Below are 20,096 nucleotides of genomic sequence, written 5' to 3'. Positions count from 1 at the left end.
TATTAAATATATAGAATGAGACCCGAAGGCCACTATTGGGTGCAAAATGCAAGTCCTTTTGTAGAATGGAATTGCTGTACTCTCCCCCACACACACAACAAGGAGCTCCTGTAAATACATGTCCTTAATTTTGTTTAAATCACGGCACACAGCAGGTCCGAATCTGTTTTTTTGATTGGCAGATCGGACATTTTCCACTTCATAAATAACCTCTGAGGGGTTTTAAAAATTAGCATTAAAAGATCAACGATAGACATTGGTATGTTTCTGTGTTCACTAACTGATTTACTATTTTCATACAGCTGCGCTAAAGTACAGTACAAGCCAAACGTCCTCGTAGAAACCTACCAATGCAACGGCATGACCGGGCGATATGTTAACATCAATCTGCCACAGAAAGGCACCTATCTGCAGCTGTGCGAGGTTCAGGTCTACGTAGAGGTGAATTCACTGTGCTTCTAATTCTAAAATATCCCAATGATACCGATAGTGATAGATACAACCTTGGTGATATACTTTGGTCTGTTCAGTGACCCGATCCCAGGCTGGTTATATCACAATACAGAAGAAGTAACAAGATGTAACAGAATAATATTGGACCTGAAAATAAATATACTTTCAGCAATATGATGTGTTGTGGTTTATTTGTGTGTTTATAATGTATAATGTTAGTCTTCTATAATGATTGCTCTTCTTTAATTATACTGTAACATTAAACGAAAGAAGGATTTAGTGCGTTCGCCAAATTTGTCAAATGTATGGAAAGGTGCACCATAGGTGTGACTGACTTTATCTGATACAGGACAAGAACGCAGGAGCACAGTTTAGACACTAAAGACACGCTAATCACAATCACAAAAAAATGTGTATTAGACTATGTAATATTCATATACAATATAATATCTGTAATACACATGAGGTTCTTGTCACGATGATGAACTTTAGAGGATGCCACTGCCTGATAGGGACGCAACTAATCTGGGAGGCGCAGAGTCTAACGCACCCCAGGTATTCACCAGGGACCCCCGTAAGGAGCTATGGGCTTGGCTGCGTGAGGTGCGCAGGTCGCTGTTCTCCAAGTTAGTAATCAGGGCAGTGGGAGAGACAGGAATGGTCGTGCGGTCCGGGTCAAACAGCCAAATGTTGGTGCAGTACAAAAGGGGTGATCCAAAGGAGATGTCAGAGGCAAGCCGAGGGTCAAATACCGGGTATCAACAGAGCCAAATCGCAGGGTAGAGAGTAGTCAGGAATGAAGCCAAGGAGTCAGGAACCGAAGAACAATATACAGGAGGAAGCAGGGAACAGAACACTGAAGCTGGTGAAACCAGTACTCTATCACTAGACTCATGAGGGAGGATCCACAAATACTTACTAGTGGCCCCTGATTGGTGGCACTGGATTTCGGTGTTCAGATGCACCTGATCGCCAATAAACAGGGGAAAGAAGCGTCCCTTTGCCTAGCAACAGTCCGTGGCTCCTACGTGCGCGTCTGTCCCTGGCACGTAGGCGCCTGACAGTTCTTAGTGCACAAGTATTTTCCTAACCTCTGGCCTCCCTCTGCACCTTTATCATATATGCCCCTAATCCTAGTTCTAAAATCCTCACTTAAATCAGTATAAACACAACATATTGGCTGTAACTGAGCTTATTTGCAAATTCACCAAATCAAACATTAAGATTTGCCAATTTCCTTTTGTAAAAAACACAACACCTAATGTTGACCCCAGCCACAAATAATCAAGATGTTTAAAAGGGAATATCAATCAAGCTCCTCAAAAAAACAATACAACGAATATCCTATGGGAGGAATCTACTCATGTAGATTCTGCTCCAGGTGATCAATGTATGTTGTGTTCAGAACCCAAAAAGAAAAAATATTCATCTATATAGTGAAGTTCTCATAATATAATATTCTCATAAAAAAAATTGTTAGACTAAAAACATACAACATTATATGTCCCCTAAGGGAGTGATTGGGGGACATTTGGGGACTATATCCTACCAGATAAAGGCAGTGAATGGGCGATAAAAAAAAGTCCTTTAAATATGTTAATTCCCAGGTAGAAAGGTCCTTTGTTCGTCAATTCTCTTTCCCATAGGGTAGATAGTTCTCTAACACAACTGACCAACGCGTTTCGACCTTTATTTTGTCTTTATCATGGGGCAATTTCTTAAGCCTAAAAAATAAAAACAATAATATAAAATAAAGTATAATACACACATATAAAACACAAACATTTTGGCCACAAGATTTATATCCAAAAAGTTCCCTTAGCTAAGACCCACTCAGAAATCTTATATATGACCCGAAAGCCATTGAAATAGAGTTCCATTGTTGTTATATTAATCAGTACAATATGCCACAACTTCCAGAAACACTCACATTCCAGCTAAATTAAAACTTGTTAGCGAAGGTTAATCTCCCACATGTATCTCATCAGACAGAAACAATGCAGTGCAGGTAATACTAGATTAAATCTTTATAGTAATTACAGATCAAAAATCTGGTAAGTTACCAGCACCTGATGGCTTTGTGTACTACGCTTAAATTATGATAGTTGGATAGTCAGGTGTCCGTCAGTAGATTTTCACATCATCGCGACCTGTATCACTTTTAATTTAACGCGGCAATGTTGGGTTAAGTGTTTAAACACTTAACATGCGGGGTCATGACATTGCCGCTTTCAATTAAAAGTGATACAGGTTGCATGATGTGAAAATCTACTGCTGGACCCACAGCATGTATAATGAAATCCTAGGTCCAGCCATTTCCGCTTTAAAACCACAATTTGGATTAGGTCCATTAGAAATGACGTCATTTGTTACCGTCCATGTTTTGCAAGCTCATTTTTTACACTTGTAGGGGATTGAAGGTGCCACAAACACCACTTGTCACTAACGTGGTAAGTCGCAATTTTTACATTACCGGCGCTGTACTCATCGCTACTTTTTCATCGGTGTCTAGTGTGTCGGGGTTATTTGAGACGGAAAAATGACTGCCACCGGCCGGTATTAGGCGTGTATTACCGAGAGAGATTGTTGATTAAATAAACTGCGTAAGTGTTTATCATTATCCGTATTTACAACAAACATAGATTGTATAATAACCTTTTATTTAGTTTTTATAATGTCTGCATAGATATTTGTAAAAATAACTATTCCAAATGAGAATGGGATTAAATTAAAGCCATTGGGTGCAAACCTGTTTGAATAATGATGCTGCCCTATAAGAAGATTGTTGGTTGTTGTTAGACCCATCCCTCCCGATGAAGTCGCCACAGGCGAAACGCGTAGAGGAACTGGCAGAGGTTCGCTGTGTGTGAGATCTGCTCCGTTCAAAGGATATTACAGGAGCGATTGAATCAGTGTTTGTTACATGCTTTTATTACATGATCTTTTGCTATGTGTATATTTGTGCTTTTGTCACACGCCCGTCCCATAGTCAGGTGCCGGCGCTGTGACTTTCCCTTTAAGAATCATGACCCTGCTTGCTCCTGCTTCAGAGACATTGCTTTCACAGGTGTTCCTACTTCCTGTGAGCTGGACCTCTCCCTAAACCTCATTGGTCCTGGAGCACTATATGAACCTCCCAAGGTTATGGGCTCATTGCCTGATCTACGTGTTACTCAGTTTGCCTTGGTCCAGGCTGTTTACTATATTTATTCCTGCTGTTATCTGTGTATTGGACTTCTACATCTACAACCACTACACCTGGTACTTGTAGTTCCACGCTGCTTCCTGAATCCATTCCTGCTGTTACCGGTGTACTGGACTTCTACATCTACAACCACTACACCTGGCACTTGTAGTTCCACGCTGCTTCCTGAATCTACTCATGTTACTCACACTGCCGTGGGTTCTGGCTGCCTACCTGACTCTTTGACTATCTCCTGGATGTTATCAGTTGCCGAGATTGCTTGTCATCACTGCTCTCATCAGCTCCGCTGTATACCAGTTCGTGGTCATCTACAAGCCGAAACTATCCGTTGATTTCCATCTGCCCACTGAACTGTCTCGTGAGTTGCCTATTACATCTGCGCTCATATTTGGCTCAACTACCTTTCTGCTCAGCTGCCTATATTATTTATTGAACTACAATCAAGTTACCTTGTCATCTGTGGCTCTAGGTCTGGCACGGCTATATTACTACTCTGCTGATTATTTTTTGCTGGACTGTTATTATTGAATCCATTGCCGAGCCAGTGGCCAGTTCCTCAATTCAAGTTGTTTGCATTACCAGCTGTTCCTTATTTAATTGATGAACTCATGCTTACATGTGAACCAGATCATCTGTGACTTCTAGTTCCTCACATCGTTTGGATTTCTGTCTTCACGCTGTTACTTCTAGGCAACACCCAATTGCATGTGTCCTGTTATACTCCACTTCCTGGACTGCATATAACGGTCTCTGTGCCGCTGATATGAACTATTGTGATACCCTTAACCACCTGCTAAAGTGAATCATATTATCTATTTGGATCAGCCAGGTCTACTTACTATTGTTATTGGACTTTCTGCTGTGTCAGTGGTTCACCTTTATTGCTGTGTTTATTTTGAAGGGTCCAAGTGTTCTGATTATCACCTCTGCCTTGAACTGTCATATGGTCTATCTCCCATGCTGTTGCCATTAGTTACCAACTGAAGTACTTTCGTGATTTCATTGTATTTTGTACTGCCGTGTATTCAGCTTGCTGAGTTGTACATATCTTATACTGTTGCTTTGATACCATCTATCAATATATTATATTGCAATGCTACTTACATCTTCTGTGTTTTTGTTCAATCTCCACCATCCACTACTGATAACATCTAAGTAGTGGTAAAGGGATCCACAAATTACCTTCAGCCGTGACAGCTTTTAACAAAATAAATTTGATAAAAGATAATGCATCATAGAAGCGCCCCCATCTGTTTCATTTTTTAATTAATGTTGTTCATGCCTAGAGGGATGAAACTCTGGTGCTGAAGGGTATTAACAAAGAACTGTTTATCTACCTCATAGGATCTCTATACATAAACTATGTATTCATTTGGATGTTAGGATTATAGAAGGTTCACAGTCATATTTAAGTTTTCTATGGCTCTAGATCTGATATTTAGAATAGTCAACAGATGTCCTATGTGCAGGAAAAGTATTTCTGAATAGGAAATATAAGGCAATTCTTCTGTAATCGTAGAATTTATATGTTCCTAAGGACAACGTCATCATCTAGTACCAATGCATGCATTGTTCACTATAGAACTAATATTCTTTTACTAAATATCAGCCCAAACGGACTATATAATCTGAAATGTATGTTCATATTTCTATGTCTATTCTTGTACGTATTCTGGTATGAACTACACAACCATGTGTGCACGCAGTGAGGAAGGATTTGCTTTTCACCTGACTCTCCGTTGTCAAAGTCAGATAATTGGATGTGGTCATTGCAAATTAATATTTAACAATCCGATTGTCTATGTCTGAAGTTATGCGAATAGCACACTACGGAGTGGAAGAGCGCAACTAACCACAACACGTGCAAACACTTATACACACATTTACACATACACTTGTAATTAGTTCATATTAAAATTAGTTGCAACACATAGTTATTTGTAATGAAATATAGCAGAGTTTATAGTGAAATATTATAATGTTATATACACTTTAGAGATCTAAGCTTCAGATCACAGGAAACATATCATGTCTGGTATCATTCGAATCCCCTATTTATCCTCAGACGTCCAGTTCAATCGCCTAAAAGATCGCACCTTGCGTATGCCAGTTATGGATTATAGGGAATAAATTATCAGAATGGTATTGTCTGTGTAATGCTAATAGACCAGTTTGAACTAGTTCTTGGCGGGAAGATTAGTATGCATCTTCTGGAGAGCTGACCCCCACCCTTGGATGGCATCGTTTGAACTGGCCAATGATCTGCATTACACTGGACCTTCCTGAAGCCTGAACCTATGGAAACATGCCAAATCATCTGTATTGTTTTCTCTGTATCACAGACTGTATATAAGCAGGGGCTCTGGGACCAGTAGTCAGTCACATTGACCACAGACTTCAGGACTGAATGACTGTACGCTGGATCCAGGGTGCCTGCAATAGTAACAGCTGTACTTATTTTATTTGAATTGTTACTCTGATGCTTTTTGCTATTAAATCACATTGTGCTTTGGAACCACATCACTGGAAGTGGACAATCCTTATTGGATAGCGACTAGCCATACATAACACTGTCTAGAAGCAACTGCCTTCTACTCCAGTCTCTATTGTTTAGGATTGGTCCAAGCACAGCCTGGACAAACAGTGTCAGCCGACATATAAAACTCCTCATATTAGAGATACAGACACCCCTATTGGATACTGATATTACATCACTGTAACTCATACGGAGCTCCTAGTCAGTATGACGCTTCTACTGTCAGAGGATAATTTACACTTACTAGAAAGAATCTGGTTGATAGATATCTCCATATACAGATGGAGCAGCCATTATATGAAAAACACTAATGATAAACTGATCCCCCTTACTTTAATCACACCTTCGAATACAGCCTAATACATGGTTCCAGAGATCTATGAAACTCTGAATAAATCTGAATAGTGATAGGAACACATGCATACTAAAATAGCTATACAACCTATTTATTGTAATTGTATGTTTATTTAAATTTAATTAATCCTAATTATCTTTATTAGATTACTTCATTATCCAACAATAGTCAGTCAGGGAAGCACGGTAGGAAGTATCCACTGAGAGTACTTCATTACCCAGAATTCCCCAGTCCCAGAATCATTGCAGGAGATTACACTACGGACACTAGGGAGATGCAGGGGCAAACGCAAGATTTGTAGAGAGGGGTTTCCACGCTACGCCGCTGGTGGGAGTGACCAGCATGCTATATTTTTAGACAGTGCTTGGCTGCTCTCCAACTCTTCCTATCCCCATCATATACATGGGGCAAGCCACCTCAAGCATACAGTGCCCCATGCTGGGAGGGGGTTTCCAGACACTAAGAAACCCCCCCCTCGGTTTGCCTATGAGATGGCACTAATTATAATGACTTACCTGATAATGTAAGTCAGACTCTAATAGACAGAGAACGTAAAACTGGGCAGGTGGTTTTGGGAACTCAGCAGATTTAGGACATTACATTCAATAGGTAGGGAATAACAAGACAATAACAAGAAGAAATAGTTAATTTATTGCTATGAAGACTGCAGTGTACACACCCTTTATACATATTACTGACAGTGATAACACTGCAGCAATTCCTTTTAAACACTAGATAACATTTGTATAAATATTATGTAACGGGATAAGTTCAACACAGTTGTTTGTATAAACCACATATTTGCAGTTAGTGAGAGTAATGAAAAAATACTCCCTCCTATTGTTCCCAAGAAATGTTATTTCAGGTAAACAATCAAGCACATTTATCCACATAAATATAAACTCCTACAGGCTTCAGCTCATAGATTATTTCCAGGACACTCTCAGCAGAAATCTGGGGACATCCAATATCAGCAGGTAACAAGACTTACATTACACACTCAGTTCTGGTTCCGTAACACAAACATCCCACATTAGTCTTGTTGTTAAGGTATCGTAATCTTTATTACATTTGTAAATCAGGAAAGATATGCTAGATAACTATATGTTAGGTATAATTTTACTGTACTTAACAGTCAATGCATATTGGCAAACACCTGAAAAATGATAGATAGGCTGTACAGACTTAGGACACCCTATAACATGACCTGACCATTGGACATGATCATAATACAATTCTATTACACTCTATACAGACATAGGACACTACACCCCCAACATGACCTGACCACTGGACATGATCATAAAACTATTCTATTACACTCTATACAGACATAGGACACTACACCCCCAACATGACCTGACCACTGGACATGATCATAAAACTATTCTATTACACTCTATACAGACATATGACACTATGGCCATTACTCCCAAACATCATTTGAACTCTACATATGATTATAATTCTATTATACCCTATACATTTACTGCCCCACAGCATTGTCGTCATGGGATCAATTCTGACCAATACCCAATATGTTTGGAGCTTGTATGTTAAATCTGTGTCTGTGTAGTATCCTCCCACAGTCCAAAAACATACAAGTAGGTAAATTGTCTAATTTGGACCCTAGTGTGTGTGTGTGTGATAGAGAATATAGACTGTAAGCTGCAATGCGTCACAGATTGATGTGAATATAGTATATAGTGACACAATATAAATAAATGATAATAAATTAAATATCACATCAAGTTTAATTGGCAACTATTCACAGAGCTCTTCAACAGTTTTTACTTTATATATTATGATTGCTGGAGAAAGTTCTATAGTATAACTTTGTTACTTTGTAATTCAGGACATTCATTACTCCTTCCACTGATTACTGAGGTAGAATCTATTGCTGTATGTTGATAACTGTGGACTCCTATCTTGAGTAGGACGGTGGCTCAGCAGTCAGCACTTCTGCCTCACAGCACTGGGGTCATGAGTTCAATTCCCAACCATGGCCTTCTCTGTGTGGAGTTTGTATGTTCTCCCCGTGTTTGCGTGGGTTTCCTCCAGGTGCTCCTGTTTCCTCCCACACTTCAAAAACATACTGGTAGGTTAATTGGCTGCTATCAAAATTGCCCCTAGTCTGTCTGTGTGTGTCTGTCTCTCTGTCTGTCTGTGTGTATATTAGGGAATTTAGACTGTAAGCTCCAATGGGGGCAGGGACTGATGTGAGTGAGCTCTCTGTACAGCGCTGCGGAATTAGTAACGCTATATAAATAAATGGTGATGATCTTCCTATACATTCCATAAAAGGACCCTCATGTATCTTTATGAATCCTAATCTTGGACATCATACTCCTCTTTAACCTGGTTATCTTGTTATATTCGTACTGTACACAATTATGTCAAAGTGAGATCACTCAGTATTTACCTGGTATTCTCGGGTCAGTTGCTGCCCAAAGACGAGCACACGTCACAACCGGCTCACTGAGTACAAATCCTGTATAGAGCAATGTCTGCATTTCCAGTGTATGTCCTGTTAGACAGGTGCCGCTATCCCAAGTGTGACTTACTTCTCGCACCTTAGTGGGGAATATGCGGCTAGTTTATAGGTCATATAGGGAAATACACACACAAGAAAAAGCTGCTTATGTGTGTATGTAGAGATGACATGATCATAATACAATTACTGATTGATCACATCAGTAATAAATGCTAAAGTCACATTACCCTGTTTGTGCACAATATAATAATGTAATGAAGTGTTACATATATGACAGTGTTATTATTAAATACAAAAGTCATATTCTCAGTATAAAATGTAACTCAGTACAAACGTCACCTGTTATTTATTCTTCATTGATTCAAATGGGAATTTTATTTCCCCGCAGTAAATGTTAATGAAATAATGCAAATAAACGGCCGTAACTTTATAAAACATAGCTGCAATGCTAATTATTTATGCACTTTGGAGGGGTCAATACCTGATCAGTCAATCAGAAGCGCTAGATAGTGCTGCCGACATCATCATCATCATCATCATCATCATCATCATCACCATCATCATCATCCCATATTGTTTCATCTGCAATCAAAACACCTACTAAAAATCGTATCTGCAGATGCATCTATGTCTAATTGTGTCACAATTATGTGAACCCGCCCTTACTGTACCTGTCCTCCCCCCATTCCTCCTCTCCAGGTGCAAGGAGACGCCAGAGAGCAATATGCAAAAAACTGTATAAGGACGCATGTGTAGACATTTATGGTGAATTTCTTCAGTTCAAAAAAATTGACATGTGTCCAGCTCTAAATGGATTACATTATATTCAGCATGAAAATAGTTACATATCTTCATTTTATAACATCCATTTTTTTAATATTGTCTCTTTAGGTTGGCTTTCAAAACATTTTTAGTCCCATCAGAAGAATGATGTTTCTCCTCTCTGCTGCCCTCTTGCTGCTTTTCTCCAGTACTACGGCTCACTACAATGTTAAATGTAAGTTGCTGTGATAGTTGTATAAAAATTATATCCTGCTCTATAATAATTGTATGTATGTGTCTTAAGACATCTCCTGAGCATAAAGATCCATTGAGAATCCACTGAGCGCCCGCTGAAAAATTTATGTGACTAGTAAACTCTTGGCATTGGTTTAAGACAAAAACTGTGTGTACAATTCAGAAGTGCCAGAATCCCTTATACAAATAGATGCTGTCAAGCAGATCGGTATCTTTCACATCTCACTAAGAGGTCACATTGGACAACTAGGCAGGTAGAAGAGGGGAGAGGGGGAGGGAGGAAGCTGGCAAGCTTGACTGGGGACCCTGTTCCCAAATGAGATCAAGATCTGGAGGTCTACACAGGCACATATACTGTATACTTCGGAATTTGGAGGAGAGGATAAAAGACACCACTGTTTTGGGCAGAGAACTAGATTTTTGAAGATGTACTTTATTGACTATGTTATAGGAACAAAAATGTCTCTGACCATAAAGATAATGGAATACACAGTAGAGATTCGCATGCTATTCAGGTTTCCTAGGATTATAAACCAGGACACAGCTGCTCCCGTCACCCCAAACCCCACTGCTAGCATGAGAACACTCATTCGACATATACATCACATCTCCATTTCCCCATGGATATGAATCACTTGGGGGGAAATGAGAAGGATCTGTACAACATCTGATCCCAGAGACTTGTATACACCAATTCTCCAAGTGTTGACTATTTTGACCAGTTTTGTGTTGGTTCTTAGACTATTTGTACCAGCTGCATCTGCTGTACCACTATACCTTCTAGTTCAAATACTGTAGGAATCTTTCCACTTTCTTCATGATGGGGCCTCTTCAATAAGCCGTAAGGTGTTTCTGCACACAATACCGACTATTACGGTACAGAAATCTTTGCTCATGTTTAGTCGCAGCTCTATGAGGTTCAAGAAAATATGGGTGAATATTTTATAGTTTTTTTAATATTCAATATGTAACCAAATTGTAACATGTGGGTGCAAAACCAGTCCTATTAAAAGTATAGGATGAGACCCAAAGACCACTAGTAGTAGCAAACTTCAATCCCTTTTGGAGAACGGAATTGCCATGTTCCCCACGTACCGCAAGGAGCTTCCGTATTAATGAGTCATGGAGTCAGAGTGGTCAGTTACATCACACCCAGCCAGAAGAACGATCCATCTATGAAAGTTTATATTCTGTTCCTTATCAAGTACATATTAGCTGGCACATGGTACCATTTCAGGGAACCAGCTCTCAAACAAATTCACCTCCATTCATAGTTGCTCCTATTATGTACATCCAAACAATACGCACTTATTATTATTATTATTATTATTAATTTTTATTTATAGGGCGCCACTAAGTATCCGTAGCGCCGTACAGGGACAGACAGAAACACGATACAGGGTGAGACAGCATAGTACAGTTAGCAAAAAACACAGTAACTAGGAAGCTCAATGTACAGCTAGATGCCAGGTGAGAGCCCCCAGTTGGATAGAGAGAGAGGTAGAAGGGTAGAAGGACCTCACGGAAGAGGCAAGTAGCTGGAGAGCAGAGTTAAAATGGTGGAGAACAGGAGGAGAGGAGGCCCTGCTCGAAGGAGCGTACAATCTAAGGGGAGGGTAGGACAGACAGAGACACAAGGGTAGGAGGAGGAAAGGAGGAGAACGGAGGCTGAGATGTCAAAGAGGGAAGAGGGGGGGAGGAGAATGATGAGGAGGGAGGTAATTGGGAGACTGGAAGGAGGGCAGTTAAGTGGAAGACTGGAAGGCTTTTAGGAAAAGGTGGGTTTTTAAGGCATGTTTGAAGCTGGACAAACGGGCTTATACTTACAAATGACACTAACAAAATAATGCATTTCTACGTATTTCAGCTTAACGTGTGTTGGAGTTAAATAACAGCTCAGTTCTATCCAGTTATATATTGCTATAAATTACTGAAAATTAAAAAAAGTCAATAATTTAAATAATGTCCATATTCATAGTAACATCCCTGAATATTAGAGCCCAGGTATGACCCTAACCTTGCGTCTCAGGATAAGTATTAGATACAAACTAATTAATGTTATTTATTATGCTCTGTTCCCATTTCTTTACAATAGATGAAAACGTTGCCCTACAAGGTCGTGCAACACAGTCATCCACATACAGTTATCAGAACACTATTTATAATGCCATAAAAGCCATTGATGGGGACACTAATTCTGACTTTGGCCATGGCTCGTGCTCTTCTACAACTAATGAAGCATCTCCCTGGTGGAGGGTGGATTTACTGAAGTCATACAAAATTTCCCACATCACAATCACTAAGAGAGGCGACTGCTGCGGAGAGAGAATAGATGGAGCCAGTATCCTCATCGGGGACTCTCTGGCATATAACGGAAATTACAACCCAAGGTAAGAACATATCTGTGTCATTTTTACTTTGTGAATTTGATCTTGAAATAAATTTTATATCAATGAAGAAACTAATGTGCTTCTTAATGTTTATACCGATCATTAAACTATTACAATTGTTCACGTTTCGATCAAACTTTGCTAGATAATAAGTGACATAAAGAGTGATTTGATATGATATGTTATGTAGTTTTACAAGTGGGCCTTAACTACCAAAACTCATGATCTTTAGTCATTTTGTTGTAAAAAATGTAAATTTAATTATAGATGCAAATATTGGTAATATCATCATCATCAGCAGCAGCTGTTTATATAGCGCCACTAATTCCGCAGCGTTGTACAGAGAACTCACTTGCATCAGTCCCTGTCCCATTGGAGCTTACAGTCTAAATTCCTTAACATACACACACACATACACAGACAGACAGACAGACTAGGATCAATGTTGATAGCAGCCAATTAACCTACCAGTATGTTTTTGGAGTGTGGGAGGAAACTGGAGCACCCGGAGGAAACCCACGCAAACACGGGGAGAACATGCAAACTCCACACAGATAAGGACATGGGGGTAAATGTATTAATGTCCGGATTCTTCAACTCCGGCGAGTTCGGCGTCTTCAGCGCTTAAATTTAAAACGGCGTTCCCTTTACAATGCAGCGCCGCTTTAAATTTAAGCGCTAAAGACGCCGAACTCGCTGGAGTTGAAGAATCCGGACATTAATACATTTACCCCATGGTCGGGATTTGAACTCATGACCCCAGTGCTGTGAGGCAGAAGTGCTAACCACTAAGCCACCATTATTTACGAAACACAGAAACAGGTCTTCATGTGCCAAGTGTATCTCAAGGTGGACACCTGCTACATGGTCTTTGGAAACACAAAACAATAAATCTGCCCCTAGATTTACGGTTAATGAATGTACCCAAAAAATACTCGGGGTGAAAACCATAAAATGACAAATAAAACTCATCCTAGTATCATTCTAGGAGCACCTACAGCTTTCATTTAAATGTTTTTATTTTTGCTCAAACATACTGCTTGGTTACACACATTTATGTCCTAATCCTGACACCACCTAGAGAGTCCTTCATTACGTAAACTTTCCAGTTTGTTTCCTAAAACACAACTTACTTTAATGTACTTTATAGCGTAAATCATGTCTGGCCTACCTGTGGCTCCCCAGGTGTTGTGTAACTACAAGCCCCAGCATGCTCTGCCAAAAGCCAGCCGATAGCTGCCAAGGTATGCTGGGACTTGTAGTTTCACAACACGTGGAAAGCCACAGGTTGGTCAGGCCTGGTGTGAATTAATGACGAGAGTGAGGGGACATCAGGACTGTCTGTATTACATGAGGAAATGCTGTGTGTGACGCTTCTCATTACATTGTCACCAGAGCAACTTGTAGGACTATAACAGGTCCTATTAAATATATAGGATGAGACCTGAAGACCACTAACAGGTGCAAAATGCAAGCCCTTTTGTAGAATCAAAGTGCCGTACTCCCTCCAAGGAGTCCCGTTACAATGGTTCCTTAGGGTTGTGTAAACTCCAATTATCTTGTTGTATAGTGCCTTCACATATACATATATACATACATATATATATATACATACATATATATATATATATATATATATATATATATATTACATTGGTATCTTGCCATTTTTACTAACTGATTTACTATTTTTATACAGATGCTCTTCTGTACAGTTCAAACGACAAGCCATTGAAGAAACCTACCAATGTAATGGCATGGCCGGGCGATATGTGAACATCTATTTGCAGCAAAACAATTTTCTTCAGCTTTGTGAAGTCCAGGTCTTCGTAGCGACTGAGCCAGAATATCCAGTTTGATTCTAGCTATAATATACCCCAATGAAAAACAATAGTGATATCTACAACCTGGGTAATATGCTTCAGTCTGTTCAGTGATCCCCCTAGTTATACACAACACAGAGGAGATAACAAGATGTAACAGATTAACATTGGACTTGACAATAAATATACTTTCAGCAATATGTCATTAGTGTTCTGCGGTTTATTTGTGTGCTTATAATGTATCATTTAATTCTTCTATAATGATTAGTCTTCTTTAATTATAGTGTCACAATAAATTAAAGGAGGATTTAGTGCGTACGCCCAAATTTGTCAAAATTAAGAAAAGGTGCATGAACACCTTCACTGACTACCTAATACAAGACAGGAATGGAAGGACACATGAGACATGAAATAAATTATAATCACAATAACAAATATATGTGTATTAGACTCTTTTATATAAATATACAATATCTATATCCCTAGTAAACACGAGTTTCTTGGTGCACAGTTTGTACATTGTGGATCCCCATTTACAGTCACACAGTGACGTCACTCAGTTACATACCTAGACTAACAATTCATTTATATAATATAGGTACATACCTCTCTGTACCATCTGTATACAGGTCAGAGGAGCACATATCCAGTCCTAAAGAGCCAACAACAGGTCATGTTTTCGGGATTTCTGTCTGTAGAAACAGGTGGGATAGCTACTGACCCAGGGAAATAGATAAACTTACCTGTGCATGATTAAAGACCTCCTGAAAACATGACCTGTTGGCGGCTCTTGAGGCCTCAGTTTGGGCAGCTCTCATATAGGTTATAGATGAGACAGGTAGGACCTAGCTGAAAACTGCCCTATTTAAAACACAGAGTGGAGTCAGTCACAGCCCCCAAAGTGCTAAACAGAATAAAATAAATGGGGGTTTGGTCCACACACCCAAATGTATCAAATATATAGAAAGGTGCACCATAGCTGTGACTGACTTTATATAATACAAGAGCACACGTTAGACACTAAAGACATACTAATCACAATAAGAAACATTTGTGTACTAGACTATGTAATATTTACATACACTGTATTATCTCTATTAGACATGAGGGGCCTGATTCATTAAGGATCTTAAATGAAGAGGATCCTTATTTCATTCTCCTGGGCAAAACCATGTTACAATGCAAGGGGTGCAAATGAGTGTTCTGTTTTGCACATAAGTTAAATACTGACTGTTTTTTCATGTAGCACACAAATATTTGATAGCTTATTTGTACACTGAAATTTAAAGTTGATATGTGTGTGCTACATGAAAAAACAGTCAGTATTTAACTTATGTGCAAAACAGAACCCTCATTTGCACCCCTTGCATTGTAACATGGTTTTGCCCAGGAGAATGAAATAAGGATCCTCTTCATTTAAGATCCTTATTGAATCAGGCCCCAGGTTCTTAGTGCACAAGTATTCTGCCTAACCTTTGACCTCCCTCTACACCTGTATCATATATGTCCTCACTTAAATCACTGTTACTGATACAACATATTGGCTGTAACTGAGCTTATTTGCAAATTCTCCAAATCAAAACTTAAGATTTGTCAGTTTCCATTTGTAGCTGTCTGTCTCCCATCATCCATACATTGTACTACTTTTGGGAAGAGATTTGTATAATGTTTCCTCTACTATACTGCAGATAATATTTATTTCCTATTTTGTAAAAAGTTGCACAATGTTGTTAGCTATAATATACATGAATGTATGCTTACATACACTTACTGTACATCACATAACAGAGCAACAGTAGTGGTACTGACACATATATAATAAGGACAGATACTGAGAGCAATATCAAATTGGGGCATGAAGTGCCCATTGGAGAAATGTAATGGCGGGGGGCCCATGAAATACTGTGTGTGTATAGCCACTTCCTGGTGGTGCTCTGCTAGAGGGGTGGCCAGCCACCAAAGAGGTAAGTACAACCACTAGAGGGGCCGTAGTTAGCTACGCATGTTTTTTTCATTTTTTTTCAGCAGCTCAAGAAGACACCCGGGCTGTGGGTGAAATCCCACAATCAAACGATGACATCATGCATAATATATTAAAATATCAAAGAAAGATAAAAAAATATTCTAAATTGTTTAAAAAAAATTAATATGTTGCAACAAAATTATTAGTTCTTCAAAATATTTATAATGTTGTTTTTTGGAATACTAAGGTTAAAAAAATGGTTATAAAAAACCCCCAAAAAAACAAAAATTGTTGTGTGTGTCTTTTGTAATTTAATTACAAGAAGTGTTGAGGTTTTTTTAGCCATTAATGGATGGACATTTAGAGCATACCTTAATATTTAATTTACGTTGGTCCCTTTGCACTACATCATAATTTCTTTCATCATTTATTTATGTATGATGGCAACAGCAACTTTGTGGCGCTGTACAGAGAACACAGTCCCTGGCCCAATAGAGCTTACAGTCTAACAACACACACACACACACACACACACACACACACACACACACACACACACACACACACACACACACACACACACACACACACACACATTGATTGATGAAGTCAAAAGGAGTTTATGGAGGAAATAAAAAAAAACATGGGGAGAACATACAGGGCAGGAATCGTTAAGAAAAGTTAGTCAATAGAAGGAGTAACTTGGTCAAAGCATGTTTGATTGCTGGTATATTGAAAAATGTGGTATATATTTATAATTTTCAATGTATCAGTGAGGCACTTGAAAAAAAGAGTCATTCTTTTACTTTGGTGCCAAAAAGAAAAACTATTATTCGACAGTTTTACAAGGTTCAACGTTCCTCTAATTTTGACTTTACTTATCTTATTGGCCCACAAAGTCCACGCAGCTATGTTATGATCTGCCTTGTTTCTCTGTGTGCATATTACCCTGCAGTACCTGTGATCCTCCAGAGGTGCTGCTGTTCGGCCTTTCCCACTAACGGGAGTTAACTAGCACACCTAGTTAATCATCCACAACTAACTGTGTCTTATATATGCCTGCCTATCCCAGTATCCTTTGCTGGTCATTGATGTTCCTAAGTCTGCTAATGTTTGTTTTTCCCTGGACTATCTGCATGTTACTTGCTGTTCTGTGGAAATCCTTGTTTCAGTCAGCTCCTGCTACTCATCTGAGCCTAATCTTCTGGAGATCTACCTGATATCTTTCTATGCCTGGACACACTACTAACTTAGTTCCTGAGAACTTCTGGCTATTACTGTGAACTGGCTTCATCTAAGTTATCTGCTGTATTTTCATTATTGTTTACCTGCTATTTTGCTATACCGTTGAATCATTAAGCCTGAACTTGTTTCTGTTTATTTTGCTTCACCTGGACTATGTTTTTGCTGCAATAAACGGTTTAATGTTTATATCAAGTTTCTGGCTCCATGGCTGTAATTATAAGGAATTAGTTTTGAACAGAATCATAACAAGTTAAGGCCATGTTTGTGAAATGAACTCATGACCCCAGGGCTGTAAGGCAAAAGTGCTAAACACTAACCCATTAATAAATAAGGCCCACAAGCTGCACCCAGATGCTACGGCCATGCTTGGTATTCAAACTCATGGCGCCAGTGTTGTGAGACAGAAGTGGTAATCACTAAGGTACCCGAGCAGATCTTAATTGGCATATATTTTGGGATAATAAGGAAGAGTACTATTATCTAGCTCTTACATTTGTTGCAAACATGCTGTATTGTTGTGCTTTTCGCTCTAGTCTATAGAATGTATTTACATTTCCAACTGAATGTTGCCTTAGTGGTTAGCCAATCCACCTTCCAACAATTGAGTCATGAGTTCGATTCCTGACTCATGATCTTTATCTGTGTGAAGGTTGTATGTACGCTACTATGTATCGATTATGGAAGAGTGCACTATGCATTTTGTAACGTTAATGATATAATTTTTTACAATACACTAATGTTTATTTTAATATGCATGTTCATTTATCTTAGCGAATTATTGTGCAATGATTTTGCATCCACATTGTTAGTTCAAATCAAACTCATTACACAACCTTTCATGTAGGTAAATAAGAAGGTTTGTTGATTTAGCTCATTAAAAACACTTCAAAGTCATTTGTCCCAGGTTATATAAACATGTAAGTGTTCAAACGAATAATTAGGTTACAACTGTCCTGTATAATACACTTAGATTGTGTTTTTACATGTGTAAACAAACTTTTCACACCTCCCACATTTGCCATTACGTCACACCTTCTTATCTTTAAATAAGAAGCGGATGTTAAGAAGTGGATCGTAAGATGAATTATTTGCTTAAGGTTTGTTGCATTTTATTTTCAGTTGCGTAAGTGCCTGAAGGCGGGTGTGCCTTTGAACCTTTCGCTCCTTGTTGAATTGCAAATTTCTTATCTCCCCGTTTGTTCTTAAAATACTGATCGCAACTTCCGCACAAGTTAAGATCAGTAATGAATCAGGCCTTGTATAATTAACTAGTGCTAAAATAAAAATAATCTTTATTCATTTAAATAAGTTGAAGTTAAAAAAGTCATTTTATACAAGTTTTATCTATATTTTAAATATTTTGCACTTATACGGTTATTGCTTTAAACAAAACAAAAAGACTCCCCACGTGGTCAACCTTGTGAACAGCAGCCTCACTAGGGTACAGGGAACCAACCCTCTTGGAAAACACAATACCTAGTGTTGGCACCAGCTACAAATAATCAATAAAGGAATTAAATGATACAATTTTTAAAATTAATATCAATCAAGCTCCTCAAAAAACAATACAATGAATATTCCATGTGAGGTTACAATAATATAATGCTGCAAGTGTTGTGTGCGGCAATCACAGTACCAAAATGTTGATAAATATTGAATATCAAATAAATAGCCCATACTCATGTAGATTCAGATCCACATGATCAATGTGTGTTGCTTTCAGAACCCAAAAACAAATAATATTCACCTATATAGTTCTGGGAAAACCAGAAAAAATATTATAAATGTGATTCAAGTTACACTCACGTGATGTCTGAGTTAGATGAGCCATTCACAAACTCTGACATAATGAATTCTGGATCAACCGAAAATATTCTCTACAGTTGAGTCAATTACTTCTCCTGCTCCTCCAAACCACAGATGTGCAAATAGTAAAATACCATTATGACATCCAACCACTGTAGAATAGTGTTTTCACCTTCCGTCATATAAACAATATATAAACATAAAACATCAAAGGTTGGGTATTTTCTATGCAATATTCTCATAAAAATATTTATTAGACTAAAAACATACAACATAAAATATCCCTTAAGGGAATGATTGGATTCCTACCAGATATAGGCAGTGTATGGGCGAAAAAAAAAGCCCTTAAAAGATTTTAATTTCTGGGCAGACAGGTCTTTGTTTGTCAATTATCTTTCCCATAGGGTAGCTAGTTCTCCAACACAACCGACCAATGGGTTTCAACCTTTAATTTGTTTTTTATCATGGAGCTATTTCTTAAGCCTAAAAAATAAAAACAATAATATAAAATAAAATATAACACACATATAAAACATAAACATTCTATGAGAATTTCAATAAGGCTGAAAATATTTTGGCCACAAGATTTATATCCAAAAATCCTCTTCAGCTATAAACCCCATCTCAGGAATCAGACATATGACCTGAAAGCCACTGATCTGGAATTACATTCTTGTTATTCTAATCAATACAACTTGCCACAATATCCAGAATCACTCACATTCCAGCTAGATTAAAAGTAGAGATGCTCAGGCTCGCTTCCCTGAAAACCGAACACACCCGAACTTAGCAGATCCGAGTACCGAGCC

General features: G+C 38.5%; 1 protein-coding gene across 1 annotated transcript; it reads left to right on the top strand.

Annotated features, from left to right (window-relative positions):
- The first annotated feature begins 360 nt into the window (after positions 1-360).
- Positions 361-14,440, top strand: LOC142142566 (fucolectin-1-like). The gene is made up of 4 exons (XM_075200447.1): positions 361-441; positions 9,935-10,040; positions 12,156-12,450; positions 14,150-14,440. Exons 1-4 carry the CDS (start codon positions 361-363, stop codon positions 14,307-14,309), a joined length of 642 nt encoding a protein of 213 aa, XP_075056548.1. The 3' UTR covers positions 14,310-14,440.
- The last annotated feature ends 5,656 nt before the right edge of the window (positions 14,441-20,096 follow it).

Source organism: Mixophyes fleayi, chromosome 3, assembly GCF_038048845.1.
Source record: "Mixophyes fleayi isolate aMixFle1 chromosome 3, aMixFle1.hap1, whole genome shotgun sequence".
Lineage (NCBI taxonomy): Eukaryota > Metazoa > Chordata > Amphibia > Anura > Limnodynastidae > Mixophyes > Mixophyes fleayi.
Note: the sequence above shows the minus strand (reverse complement) of the source record. Positions and strands in the feature narration are given on the sequence as shown.